This window comes from Leucoraja erinacea, chromosome 3, assembly GCF_028641065.1.
Source record: "Leucoraja erinacea ecotype New England chromosome 3, Leri_hhj_1, whole genome shotgun sequence".
In the NCBI taxonomy this organism is placed as follows: Eukaryota; Metazoa; Chordata; class Chondrichthyes; order Rajiformes; family Rajidae; genus Leucoraja; species Leucoraja erinaceus.
The window spans coordinates 614,749-629,609 of NC_073379.1; the positions used below are offsets into that span (position 1 = coordinate 614,749).

Here is a 14,861-nt window from a genome sequence, read left to right on the forward strand (position 1 = left end):
AGCAACTCTACCGCTGCGCCATCGTGCCGACCCTGGTTAGCTCCTTCGGTACACGTGACAATAAACCAAACTCAAAGTGTGTTTGGCGTCCCATTACAATTTGCAGCATTACTACAGAATTCAGAGCAGAAATATGCGCTGAGCTCTCTCCCAGGAAGTCTCACAATGGCTTGGGGCTATTAGTGACACAGGAACCAGTCAGAATTGATGTTCATTCGGTGGGAGAATAGAGGAGGGACTGCAGGCGAACATATGTCCCCCTCCATCACCCTGCAGACACCGTCACATTGTGACAGCCTTCTCTGCTGCCGCCTCACTGAGAAGATTAAAATCTCAGACTTTTGGATCTTCCCAGCAGCAGCCTCTATAAGCAGCCACCGTTTGGGAACTGGGCAAGGAAAATACCTTTGGCTGAAAAACATCCTCACAATTTCTTAACTGTTCTTTGTGATCACCTGATCAGATGTAATCACAATCAATGTCAAAGTATTGACAATAATACTTTATTAGCCAAGTATGTTTTGCAACATACGAGGAATTTCATTTGGCAAGTCAGTCATACAAATAAAAAGCAACAGAACACACAAAACACATTTTTACATAAACATCCACCACAGTGACTCCTCCACATTCCTCACTGTGATGGAAACATAGAAATATAGAAACATAGAAAATAGGTGCAGGAGTAGGCCATTGGGCCCTTCGAGCCTGCACCGCCATTCAATATGATCATGGCTGATCATCCAACTCAGTATCCCGTACCTGCCTTCTCTCCATACCCTCTGATCCCCTTAGCCACAAGGGCCGCATCTAACTCCCTCTTAAATATAGCCAATGAACTGGCCTCAACTACCCTCTGTGGCAGAGAGTTCCAGAAATTCATCACTCATGTGAAAAATGTTTCTCCTCGGTTTTAAAGGATTCCCCCCTTATCCTTAAGCTGTGACCCCTTGTCCTGGACTTCCCCAACATCGGGAACAATCTTCCTTCATCTAGCCTGTCCAACCCCTTAAGAATTTTGTAAGTTTCTATAAGATCCCCTCTCAATCTCCTAAATTCTAGAGAGTATAACCCAAGTCTATCCAGTCTTTCTTCATAAGACAGTCCTGACATCCCCGGAATCAGTCTGGTGAACCTTCCCTGCACTCCCTCTATGGCAATAATGTCCTTCCTCAGATTTGGAGACTAAAACTGTACGCAATACACCAGGTGTGGTCTCACCAAGACCCTGTACAACTGCAGTAGAACCTCCCTGCTCCTATACTCAAATCCTTTTGCTATGAAAGCTAACATACCATTCACTTTCTTCACTGCCTGCTGCACCTGCATGCCTACTTTCAATGACTGGTGTACCATGACACCTAGGTCTCGCTGCATCTCCCCTTTTCCTAATCGGCCACCATTTAGATAATAGTCTGCTTTCCTGTTTTTGCCACCAAAATGGATAACCTCACATTTATCCACATTATACTGCATCTGCCAAACATTTGCCCACTCACCCAGCCTATTCAAGTCACCTTGCAGTCTCCTAGCATCCTCCTCACAGCTAACACTGCCCCCCAGCTTAGTGTCATCCGCAAACTTGGAGATATTGCCTTCAATTCCCTCATCCAGATCATTAATATATATTGTAAATAGCTGGGGTCCCAGCACTGAGCCTTGCGGTACCCCACTAGTCACTGCCGGCCATTGTGAAAACGACCCATTTACTCCTGATGTTAGACTAACTGGTCTGTAATTCCCCGTTTTCTCTCTCCCTCCCTTCTTAAAAAGTGGGGTTACGTTTGCTACCCACCAATTCTCAGGAACTACTCCAGAATCTAAAGTGTTTTGAAAGATCATTACTAATCCATCCACTATTTCTGGAGCTACTTCATTAAGTACTCTGGGATGCAGCCTATCTGGCCCTGGGGATTTATCGGTCTTTAATCCATTCAATTTACCCAACACCACTTCCCGACTAACCTGGATTTCACTCAATTCCTCCATCTCCTTTGACCCGCGGTCCCCTGCTATTTCCGGCAGATTATTTATGTTTTCCTTAGTGAAGACGGAACCAAAGTAGTTATTCAATTGGTCCGCCATATCCTTGTTCCCCATGATCAACGCACCTGTTTCTGACTGCAAGGGACCTACATTTGTTTTAACTAATCTCTTTCTTTTCACATATCTATAAAAACTTTTGCAGTCAATTTTTATGTTCCCTGACAGTTTTCTTTCATAATCTATTTTTCCTTTCCTAATTAAGCCCTTTGTCCTCCTCTGCTGGTCTCTGAATTTCTCCCAGTCCTCTGGTATGCTGCTTTTTCTGGCTAATTTGTACGCATCATCCTTCGCTTTGATACTATCTCTGATTTCCTTTGTTATCCATGGATGCACTACCTTCCCTGATTTATTCTTTTGCCAAACTGGGATGAACAATTTTTGTAGTTCATTTATGCAGTCTTTAAATGTCTTCCATTGCATATCCACCGTCAACCCTTTTAGAATTAATTGCCAGTCAATCTTGGCCAATTCACGTCTCATACCCTCAACGTTACCTTTCTTTAAGTTCAGAACAATTGTTTCTGAATTAACAATGTCACTCTCCATCCTAATGAAGAACTCAACCATATTATGGTCACTCTTGCCCAAGGAGGCACGTACAACAAGACTGCTAACTAACCCTTCCTCATTACTCAATACCCAGTCTAAAATAGCCTGCTCTCTCGTTGGTTCCTCTACATGTTGATTTAGATAACTATCTCGCATAGATTCCAAGAAATCCTCTTCCTCAGCACCCCTGCCAATTTGATTCACCCAATCTATATGTAGATTGAAGTCACCCATTATAACTGTTTTGCCTTTGTCGCACGCATTTCTAATTTCCTGTTTGATACCATCTCCAACTTCACTACTACTGTTAGGTGGCCTGTACACAACACTGACCAGCGTTTTCTGCCCCTTAATGTTTCGCAGCTCTACCCATACCGATTCCACATCCTCCAAACTAATGTCCTTCCTTTCCATTGCGTTAACCTCCTCTCTAACCAGCAACGCTACCCCACCTCCTTTTCCTTTCTCTCTATCCCTCCTGAATATTGAATATCCTTGGATGTTCAGCTCCCAGCCTTGGTCACCCTGGAGCCATGTCTCCGTGATCCCAACTATATCATAATCATTAATGGCTATCTGCACGTTCAACTCATCCACCTTATTACGAATACTCCTTGCATTGAGACACAAAGCCTTCAGGCTTGTTTTTACAACACTCTTACCCCTTATACAATTATGTTGAAAGGTGTTGATTTTTGCCCTGGTTTTGTCTGCCTGCCACTTTTACTTTTCACCTTGCTACCTATTGCTTCTACCTTCATTTTACACCCCTTTGCCTCTCTGCTCTTGTACCCATCCCCCTGCCACATTAGTTTAAATCCTCCCCGACAGCACTAGCAAACACTCCCCCAAGGACATTGGTTCCATTCCAGCCCAGGTGCAGTCCGTCCTGTTTGTACTGGTCCCACCTCCCCCAGAATTGGTTCCAATGACCTAAAAAATTGAATCCCTCCCCCTTGCACCATTTTTCAAGCCACGTATTCATCTGCAATATCCTTCTATTTCTACTCTGACTAGCCCATGGCACTGGTAGTAATCCAAAGATTATTACCTTTGAGGTCCTACTTTTAAGTTTATCTCCTAGCTCCCTAAATTCATCTTGTGGCACCTCATCCCTTTTTTTACCTATATCGTTGGTGCCAAAAAAAAAGTTCAATCTCTTCCCTTAGCTCTCCCGCGTCGGGGGCCTCGAGCCCTCCGTTGATGGGACGATCTTGACTCCCGTAGCCGGCGGCGTTTTGGGCCCTCCGCATCGGGGCGATCCAGCTCTTGCATCGGGGGGATGTCAGCTCCCCCACGCCGGGGGATTGAACTGTTGGCGGGGCTGCCAAGCGTTCAGTGCCCCTGGTGTGCAAGCGCACCACAAAAGGGTGAACCCCAATTTCAATGTAATTTGGTACACAACGAAAAGCAAATCCTTGTTCATCAGTCTATGAAAGTAAGCATGCGGGTACAGCAGGCAGTGAAGAAAGCGAATGGCATGTTGGCCTTTATAACAAGAGTAGTCGAGAATAGGAGCAAAGAGGTCCTTTGGCAGTTGTACAGGGCCTTAGTGAGACTGCACCTGGATTATTGTGTGCAGTTTTGGTCCCCTAATTTGTGGAAGGACATTCTTGCTATTGAGGGAGTACAGCGTAGGTTTACAAGGTTAATTCCCGGAATGGTGGGACTGTCATATGCTGAGAGAATGGAGCGGCTGGGCTTGTACACGCTGGAGTTTAGAAGGATGTCCAAACCCTTAATAAACATAGGTTTCAATAAGATACCCTCTCATCCTTCTAAACTCCAGAGTATACAAGCCCAGCCGTTCCATTCTGTCAGCATTTGACAGTCCCGCCATCCCAGCAATTAACCTTGTAAACCTACGCTGCACTCCCTCAATAACAAGAATGTCCTTCCACAAATTAGGGGACCAAAACTGCACACAATAATCCAGGTGAGGTCTCACTAAGGCCCTGTACAACTGCCAAAGGACCTCTTTGCTCCTAACTTTCAAGGAGTTATGGACTTGGACCCCAAGATCTCATTTTACGATACTGTTAAGAAATTTTGCCTTTAATTATAATGTCCCCTGCAATCGCGCTTTTTAACTTCACCTGCCCCCCTAAAATTCAGCCATCTGCAAAATCTTGCAAATCACATGGCCAGAAACAAGGGATTTTGGGAACAACCAGCTTTTACTCTGCATGCTCAAAACCACGATTCAGAGTGTGGACAATGTAACTGTATTCTCAGTAAGATCTACAGAATGTCCTTCTGATGCCTCAAATACAACTCAAGTGTGAGTCTTAACTGTTTTTGCTCAAGTTACTTTTAGATTCCTAATCTCAGAATCACTCCAGGCTGTGACTACCGATCTTTGCCACCTGCCGCAGCTTGGTGCATATTTTTGCTGGAGGAATCTCAGTGTACCTTTATACTGGAAAATTGTCAGTAGTTCGAACCAACAAAACTAGACTCAAAAGAGTGTCATTTTCCACAGTGACCAGCTCTGGAACTTCCGACAATAATCAACGTTATATCAATGGACAGCAGTTGTTCACATGATAAAATATTTAAACTAGTGAAGTCTTAAAACAATTATGATCGTTCCCAATCAGTATTATTTGATGATATGTTTTCTCGCTTATTCATTATTCAAAAACTGAAAGGATATAAATATTTGCAATAAATAAAAAGACACAAAATGCTGGAATAACTCAGCGGGTCAGACAGCATGCCTGGAGAACATGAACAGATGACATGGTTAGGAACGTCACCATTACATGTCCTCTCGCACTTTTTATGTCCTTCTTTGACCTATCTGACTCTGAAAGATGTGAACTTGTTAACTATATTGTTCCTTTGCAGCTCAGGAATAAGTATCCTGTCACCTTCAAAGATCATGTTATGTTGAGTTCCAGTTCCTGTGACATGGACATATGGTCTGAGAGCAGGTTCAGCCATACGCTGTATCTCATTCTATCCTCTCTGAATCATACACATCAGACACTCCATCATCTTCTGTTAACTTCCTCAATCGCTGCATCAACGGATAAAAAGCTGGAATATTTCTTGACGTCTGCAATCTCAAACTTGATGTCTTCGGCATTTTATATCCTTGAGTAAAGTTTGGCAAAGCCTTTCAGATACATGCTATATTTTTACATTGAATACCTGCATCTTGACAAGCAAGCACTGTAAAAATACTTCTGTTGCTCTGTGGAAGAACTTAAGAGCAATGATCTTAGAGTCATAGAGTCATGGAGTGATACAGTGTGGAAACAGGCCCTGCAGCCCAACTGCCCACACCGGCCAACATGTCCCAGCTACACTAGTCCTACCTGCCTGCATTTGGTCCATATTCCTCCAAATCTGTTCTATCCATGTACCTGTCTAATTGTTTCAGCCAGTGATCTTGTGATCACTCTTCCTATACAATCCCCTCACGTCCCATTTGTATCCAATTTAGTTTAGAGATTGAAACAGCATGGAAACAGGCCCTTCGACCTACCATGTCTACACCGACCAGCAATCCCCGAACTTTAACATTATCCGACACACACAAGGAACAATTTGCAATTGTACCAAGCCAAGTAACCTGCAAACCTGTACGTCTTTGGATGGTGGACTTGATTTTTAAAACCAAAGATCTCTTTTAGAAAACTCACATGGGCTTCATTTTCCGCATGTCACTCCTGGGACGACTCCTGTTTTGTTTGGACAAACTTTGTACCTCAGACAGCACTTCTTCCCCGGTAGGGGAACAAACGACATGGGTTTCTGGCTTTGTAAAGCACCAACGTGGGTGTATTTGACCTAACTGCTGAGGAGATAGTTCTAGGCGGGACAATCGATGTTTACGCACATTCGGAAAATCACATGAAAGGATAGGTTTCGGGATAGCCAAACGCAGCAGGTGGGCTTTAACCGAAGGTGGTCCTGTCTGACAAATTTAATGAAGTTATTCTGAGGAAGGAATTGATGAGGTTAAGGCAGTGTTGTCAACATCGGCTTTAGTAAATCATCCAGTACATAAAATCCACATTAAATTGATAAATTGATAAATTATATCCAAAAGCTGGCTTGGTCATAGAAGAGCATTTTTTTCCAGAGTAAAGTTTGTCAAAGCCTTTCAGATACAGCTATGGTTTTACATTGCAGTGCATCTTGACAAGGCACTCTCTGCTGCTCTGTAAGAACTTAAGAGGCAATGATCTTAGAGTCATACGAGCATGCGTGATGCATGTGGCAAGCGGCCCTGCACCTAACGTTGCCCACACCGGCCTTGTCCCGTACGGCCTCCTGCGGGTCCGGTCCTCCACTGTTCGATCCATGTACCGTCTAATTGTTTCCGCCATGGATCTTGTGCTCTTCCTGTTCCCGACATCGCGCGTTTAGGGCTCCAGCATGGAAAAACTGACTCTGTTCAAAAATTCCGCGTGGCAACGGCCTGCCGGCCCACAACCGCATTCCAAGATGGCGGCGCTGCCTTAGCAGCTGCGGCTCGCCTCGCCTGCAGTCCGTTTGTTTTTTTTGGGAGTTTTTTTGTTTGTTCATTTGTCCTGTTTTAGTTATTTTTTTGGTTTTATTTTATTTTATGGTGTGTGTCCTGTCTGACAAAGTAATGAAGTTATTCTGAGGAAGGAATTGATGAGGTTAAGGCAGTGTTGTCAACATCGGCTTTAGTAAATCATCCAGTACATAAAATCCACATTAAATTGATAAATTGATAAATTATATCCAAAAGCTGGCTTGGTCATAGAAGAGCATTTTTCAGATCAAAGGTCCGTAACAGTGGTGTTCTGCAGTGCTGGGATCTCTGCTGGTTGTAATACATACATTAAAGGGCCTGTCCCATGAGCATGCGACTGCATGTGGCAAGCAGGACCTAACGTGGTCGCTTGTGCCGTACGGCCTCGCGGGGCCAGTCCCACTTCGATCGCCGAAGCCGTATGGAGTTGTGGAGTGTTCCCGGCGGCGCGGGGCTCCAAAAAAACTGAGCTGTTCAAAAAATTCCGTTCCGGCAACGGCCAGCGGCCCGAACCGCATTCAACGGATGGCGGTGGCGTTCCTTAGCAGCAGCGGCTCGCCTCACTTCAGAACGTGTGGTTTTTCCGGAGGCAGCGGCGTTTTAGTTATTTTTTTGGTTTTAGCTGTGGTGTTCCGTGTGGGGGGGGAAAGCGGTGTTTTGGTCCCGACCTTCGGGGATGCGACTTCTCTCGGCGGCCCCGGCGACCCATCTGCGCCGAGCCCTATGTCAGAACTGTGGCGTTCCGCCTCGAGCTGCGGCGACCCAGCACAACATCGGAGCTGTGGCGTTCCAGTGGCAGCGGCAGCGGCGACCCAACATCAGAACTGTGGCGTTCCGGTGGCAGTGGCGACCCGACAATGGAGCTGTGGCATTCCGGCGGCGGCGGCAACCTGACCACGGAGGACGACAGCATTGGGAGTTCACAGGTCGCCTCGGAGCAGAGGGAGAACAAGGAGGGAAGAGACAAGGACTTTAAGATTTTTGCCTTCCATCACAGTGAGGAGGTGCCTGGTGAACTCACTGTGGTGGATGTTAAATTTGTGTTTATTGTGTGTTTTTTGTCATTTTTATTATATGTATGACTGCAAGGCAACGAAATTTTGTTCAGATCGAAAGGTCTGAATGACAATTAAGGCTACTTTACTTTACTTTACTTTATTGTATGCACCATCTTGACTGCGTACGCAGCGTCTCGACGCCGTATGCACCGTCTCGACGCCGTACGCAGCTTCTTGACAGCGTACGCCTAGCGCGGACTTCCCACGGACTTCGCTCGAAATTCACGTCAACTCCTACGGGATCACTCGACCGCAGCGCGGTCCCCGCTTCCGGTTTGGTCGCGCTCGCGCGTGCAGTCGCATGCTCGTGGGACAGGCCCTTAAGGATATGGATGAAAACATCAGTGTTCGTATTATTAAGCTTGCACATGATATGGGAATTGGTGGAATTGCGGATAAACATGAAGATTGTCAAAGGATCAGCGGGATACGCATCAGATGGAAATTGAGGCAGTGAAATGGCAGATGGAGTTTAATCCATACGGGTGGGAGGCAATGTCTTTTGGGAGGCCAAATGTATGAGGAGGGAAACAGGCCCTTTGGCCCACCGATCCCCGCACACTAACACACTGGGGACAATTTACATTTACACCAAACCAATTGGCCTACAAACCTGTATGTCTTTGGAGTATGGGAGGAAACCGGAGCTATCCGGAGAAAATCCACACGGAAAGAATGTACAAACTCTGTACAGACAGTACCCGTAGTCAGGATCTCTGGCGCTGTAACACTACTGCTGCACCGCCATATTGCCAAATGTCAGGATCTTAAATAGCATTGATACACAGATATAGATATATATCCCTGAAAGTATCAACACAGTAAATGGGGTGATAAAAAAGTGCAGTGTGAACCATCTACATGGTTAAAGGCTGCAGGTGCATGGGAACACCAGCATCTTCATTTACAACCTAGCAGTGTGAACATTGATTTCTCTAATTTCAAGTAACCCCTGCATTCCCTCCCCCCCCCCCCCCCCCCCCCCCCCCCCTAGATGTTCTCCCCCATTGTTTGCATCCCAGAATCCCTTCATTATCACCTCTTCCACAGCCAACAATCAGGCCATTATGCTCCACTCTTTTTTGCTTATTATGCTTTCCACTCTTGTTCAATCTGAAGAAGGGTTTTGGCCCGAAACGTCGCCTATTTCGCCTATTTCCTTTGCTCCATAGATGGTGTTGCACCCGCTGAGTTTCTCCAGCAATTTTGTGTACCTTTATGCTCCACTCTTCCTTGGTCACCTGTTGCCAGCCCTGCTTTGTTCTGGCCTTTCCCTACCTCCGGTTCTCCCCGCCCCCTCAACTTTCAGTCTGAAGAAGGGTTCCGATCCGAAATATCACCCATTCTTTTCCTCCAGAGATGCTGCCTGACCCGCTGAGTTGCTCTGACCCGCTGAGTGTCTATCTTCGGCATAAACCAGCATCCGCAGTTCCTTCCCCCACACCAGCATCGTCATGCTCTCCAACTTGAAAGTACTTTACATTTATCACTGTTCATTTTTTCTTGATAAATCCAATTCATGAAATGCCACCTCCAAAAGCAATGCGTAAACCTCTTTTTGGGAACAATAACCAACTTCTCACAAGCAATTAGAATATAGAAACATAGAAAATAAGTGCAGGAGGAGGCCATTCGGCCCTTCGAGCCAGCACCACCATTCATTATGATCATGGCTGATCATCTAAAATCAGTACCTTCCAGCTTTTTCCCCATATCCCTTGATTCCCTTAGCCCTAAGAGCTACATCTAACTCTCTGTTGAACGAGGCACAAGCCTTGCCAGCAGTGCTCACATCTGGAAATAATGAAATAAAAAGACTCACTTCTGATCCTCGGATGATATCAAAGCTGCTGAGATCTATGGTATGAACTTACAGAAGTCAATTGCTGAATCCCAGTTGACTGTTCCCATTTCTCCAAGGATCATGACTTCAATACTAAACACAAACCATTATCTCTCAGGCTGCATCTCACTTCTCAAGACATGTATTCGCTCACTGCCTCCAACTGCAGTTTCTGAACTTACAATTGCCTACTTCCCAAGATTACCAGACTGATTCCTGGGATGTCAGGACTTTCATATGAAGAAAGACTGGATAGAATCGGCTTGTACTCGCTAGAATTTAGACGATTGAGGGGGGATCTCATAGAAACTTACAAAATTCTTAAGGGGTTGGACAGGCTAGATGCAGGAAGATTGTTTCCGATGTTGGGGAAGTCCAGAACAAGGGGTCACAGTTTAAGGATAAGGAGGAAGTCTTTTAGGACTGAGAGGAGAGATAACATTTTTTACACATGGGGGGGTCAGATTTTGGTGAATCTCTGGAATTCTCTGCCACAGAAATGTTTCCGAGTTGGGGAAGTCCCAGGGGTCACAGTTTGGAAATCTTTTAGTACTGAGATGAGAGAAACATTTTTTACACAGAGTGGTGAATCTCTGGAATTCTCTGCCACAGAATGTAGTTGAGGCCAGTTCATTGGCTATATTTAAGAGGGAGTTAGATGTGGCCCTTGTGGCTAAAGGGCCACATCTATGGAGAGAAGGCAGGTACAGAATACTGAGTTGGATGATCAGCCGTGATCATATTGAATGGCGGTGGAGGCTCGAAGGGCCGAATAACCTACTCCTGCTCCTATTTTCTATGTTTCTATCAAGCAAGACTATTTTGATCTACAAGTTCCTTCTGAAGACTCCTTTCATTCTAAAATAAATTCCTTTCAGCTTCCTTCGTAAACTAACAACACAGTCACGGAAGGATATAGCACAGAAACAATCCCTTCGGCCCACTGAGTCCACGTCAACCATCAGACACCCATATACACTAATCCTACACTCACCTGGTGTATTTCCTCTGCTCTTATCATAAACATTTTCCTTGTAGCCTTGGCCAAATTCTAGCCATTTGGTATCATCTAAAGTTTGTTCTCTGGTATAATCTAAAGTTTCACATTTCCTAGCACCCATCAGTTCGGGAAATAAGGTTCTGATTCTGTATCTACCTGTGTCTATGTTTCTATGAAACAAAATATATATTTTTATTATAGGTCACTTTTACGTGACCACCTGTGAAAATGAGCCTGAAATGCCATCCAAAGCCAGCAACAACCTGTAGGTTCGCCTGGTATGAGACAACACAGATGTTAACATGTTATGACATGTAACATGCTACCATGTATAAAATGCATTGCCTGGAATATAAATAGAGCTGCCATGAAATATTTGAACACTATTTAATGGTTTACTTTGCATTATTATTATTCAATGACATAAACATCAAAATTGCACATTGTACTCTTCAGTAAAGCTGCTGGTTCAACCGGGAAGAAATTAACCAACTTTCCTGCAAGCTAACCATTTGCACCAATAGTAACCAAAAGGCGCCTTTTCAAAATTAATAAAGCCAAATTATTAATGGCCAAAGCTGAAATTACAGGCCAACATAAAAATTTAGGCGTAAGATCAAATAACCCTGGAAGTCGATTTAAAAAGTGTGAATATGTGTGAGGGGAGGGGTTGTTGATAGCAATGGTTTAGCCTTTCCTTCATGAAATTCCACTTATATAAGTACACACAATAGTGGATTAGAAGAAACCCACAGTTGTTGATATAATGACGATTCTCCAAAATTGAGATACTACCAGATGGCTTTCCTCTTTTGGAGAAGTTCATTGGAAATTAGGACATATTCCACAACATAATTGGTAATAAAGGTTAGAAAACTGTGATCAACCCACATGTTCTCGCATGAATTCTCAGTGGAGAAGGTTCCGAGGCATTACGGAGCTGGAAAATTGCTCTCATAACTCACAAATTACGGACCATTGTTGGCAACCTGCAACATTCAGTAAAATTGGCTCCCGGTAATTTAAAGGAAAATGTTCTAATCTGGACCTGAGCATTTGCAGCTTCCCTTTGCTGTAAGCCAGGCTCACTCTAGCTGCCTGAATTAGCACCACTTGCCTGTTCCACTGCTGGCAGAATGTTTTTGGTTTATTTTTTGTTTTATGCTATCTATATTTTGTTAAAGCCAGAAAAACAGGAATGATGGATTATGCAGAGGATAGGCTATGTCCAATAGAATGATATTTAATAAATGCAGTGGCAGATAGATATGTTATGCTTCAGTTAAGCCTTGCCTGAAAGAGCAGAAGAAGGGAAATCCATCAACTAGGATCAAACAACACTCAGCACATTTACTGCATTTTTCTATTCATTTCAAGAGATGAATAGCCCCAGAGAACTCAGTGTCATCATGCCATTCACCTAGACTCATTTTCATTCCATGGTTTGCCCAAGAACTGAATAATATGCAAGCAAAATGAATATCTACTTCATGCTGTAATAAATATCCCTACAATTAGGCTGATCGGATAACTCATAGTATAATAAATTATGGTTTCTTTCTACTTAGGAAATAATCACACATCCTGCAATTGACCATGAAGTATGAAAATATTTGTCACGTTGATAGACAATATGATTGCTCTGCAAATCCTGCTTTCTAAGTAGAAACATATTCAGAATGACGGCTCGGGTAATGGGCTTTTAAATCTGTCAAATAGCACTATTTTCTGCCTTTCTTCTCAAAGTTATCCCTTATCCTGTATCTTATACACCGTAAATGGCTCAATTGTAATCATGAGTTGTCTTTCCGCTGACTGGTTGGCACTGCACCTCAGTACACGTGACAATAAACTAAACTCAAACTAAACTGGATATTGTTTAACTTTTAAGAAATAGTAATTTCTAAAGGAGTGATATTACCATCCCCCATACCCTTCTGAATTTTGTAGTCGGCAGGGCAGTACTCTGCATATCGCCAACTTGGACAATTTTTACATTTTTATCGAGCCAATTAACCAACAAACCTGTACGTCTTTGGAGTGTGGGAGGAAACCGAAGATCTCAGAGAAAACCCACGCAGATCACTGGGAGAACATACAAACTCCATACGGACAGCACCCGTAGTCGGGATCGAACCCGGGTCTCTGGCGCTGCATTTTGCTGTAATGCCCCTGTCCCACTTAGGAAACCTAAACGGAAACCTCTGGAGACTTTGCACCCCACCCAAGGTTTCAGTGCGGTTCCCGGAGGTTTTTGTCAGTCTCCCTACCTCCTTCCACTACCTGCAACCTCCGGCAACCACCTGCAACCTCCGGGAACCACACGGAAACCTTGGGTGGGGCGCAAAGTCTCCAGAGGTTTCCGTTCAGGTTTCTTAAGTGGGACAGGGGCATAAGGCAGCAACTCTACCGCTGCGCCACCGTGACCGCTACCCAGTGGTAATAAAACAATTTTAATTCTTCACACATTCAATTACTTTGGACAAGCTGGCAAATAAACTAGGGTTTGTGCTCAACTACAACCAGCAGCACTTAGCAACATCAAAAGCTCGTTTAACATTTTGGATCATATATACACTCTGTGATTTCTTTTCATCTCTGCATTAAATGATTCTTACCCAACACTAGGGTAGGCCAGTTGGCTATCCGTGCTTTTAGTCCTTGGTAAAATATCTCATGAAGAAACATGATTGTCTCACTGTAAGAGAATAATTCAGAAAAAACACCATTATATTCTGATAAGCTACAAAGAATGGTAAACAATAAACTAAATCCTTCTGTGGAGTTTTGGCTCAGTGACAGAACAGAGAGATGCTGCAGCGCTGCTAGTGTTTTTCTTTGGATAAGGTAGATGGTCTCCTAATCTGAGGAAAGACATTCTTGCCATAGAATACAGAGAAGGTTCACCAGACTGATTCCTGGGATGGCAGGACTTTCATATGAAGAAAGACTGGATAGACTCGGCTTGTACTCGCTAGAATTTAGAAGATTGAGGGGGGATCTTATAGAAACTTACAAAATTCTTAAGGGGTTGGACAGGCTAGATGCAGGAAGATTGTTCCCGATGTTGGGGAAGTCTAGAACAAGGGGTCACAGTTTAAGGATAAGGGGGAAATCTTTTAGGACTGAGATGAGAAAAACATTTTTCACACAGAGAGTGGTGAATCTCTGGAATTTTCTGCCACAGAATGTAGTTGAGGCCAATTCATTGGCTATATTTAAGAGGGATTTAGATGTGGCCCTTGTGGCTAAAGGTATCAGAGGGTATGGAGAGAAGGCAGATACAGGATACTGAGTTGGATGATCAGTCATGATCATATTGAATGGCGGTGCAAGCTCGAAGGGCCGAATGGCCTACTGCTGCACCTATTTTCTATGTTTCTATGTTTCTATGCACATAATCTATTGCCCAGAGTAGGGGAATCGAGGACCAGAGGACATAGGTTCAAGTTGAAGGGTAAAAGATTTAATAGGAATCTGAGGGTAACCTTTTCACACAAAAGGGCGGTGGGTGTATGGAACAAGCTGCCAGAGGTAGTTGAGGATGGGACTATCGCAACGTTTAAGAAACAGTTAGACAGGTACATGGATAGGACAGGTTTGGAGGGATATGGACCAAGCGCAGGCAGGTGGGACTAGTGTAGTTGAGACATTGTTGGCCGGTGTAGGCAAGTTGGGCCGAAGGGCCTGTTTCCACACTGGATCACTCTATGGCTCTATAAGGTAAGAACTATATTCAGCACTCTGTATCTTTCCCTTTGCTCTCCCTAATGTATTTGAGTTGACTCGATTGTCTTTACTGTATGTATAGTATTATCAGCTCGCGAAAAACAAAGCTTTTCACAGTGTCTC

General features: G+C 44.1%; 1 protein-coding gene across 1 annotated transcript in view; it reads right to left on the reverse strand.

Moving 5' to 3' along the window:
- Positions 1-14,861, reverse strand: part of rasgrf2b (Ras protein-specific guanine nucleotide-releasing factor 2b) — a 220,075-nt gene that overhangs the window by 122,373 nt on the left and 82,841 nt on the right. Inside the window, exon 6 of the mRNA XM_055631130.1 lies at positions 13,628-13,707. Coding sequence (XP_055487105.1) covers positions 13,628-13,707 — 80 coding nt within the window. The remainder of the gene's footprint in view (positions 1-13,627; positions 13,708-14,861) is intronic.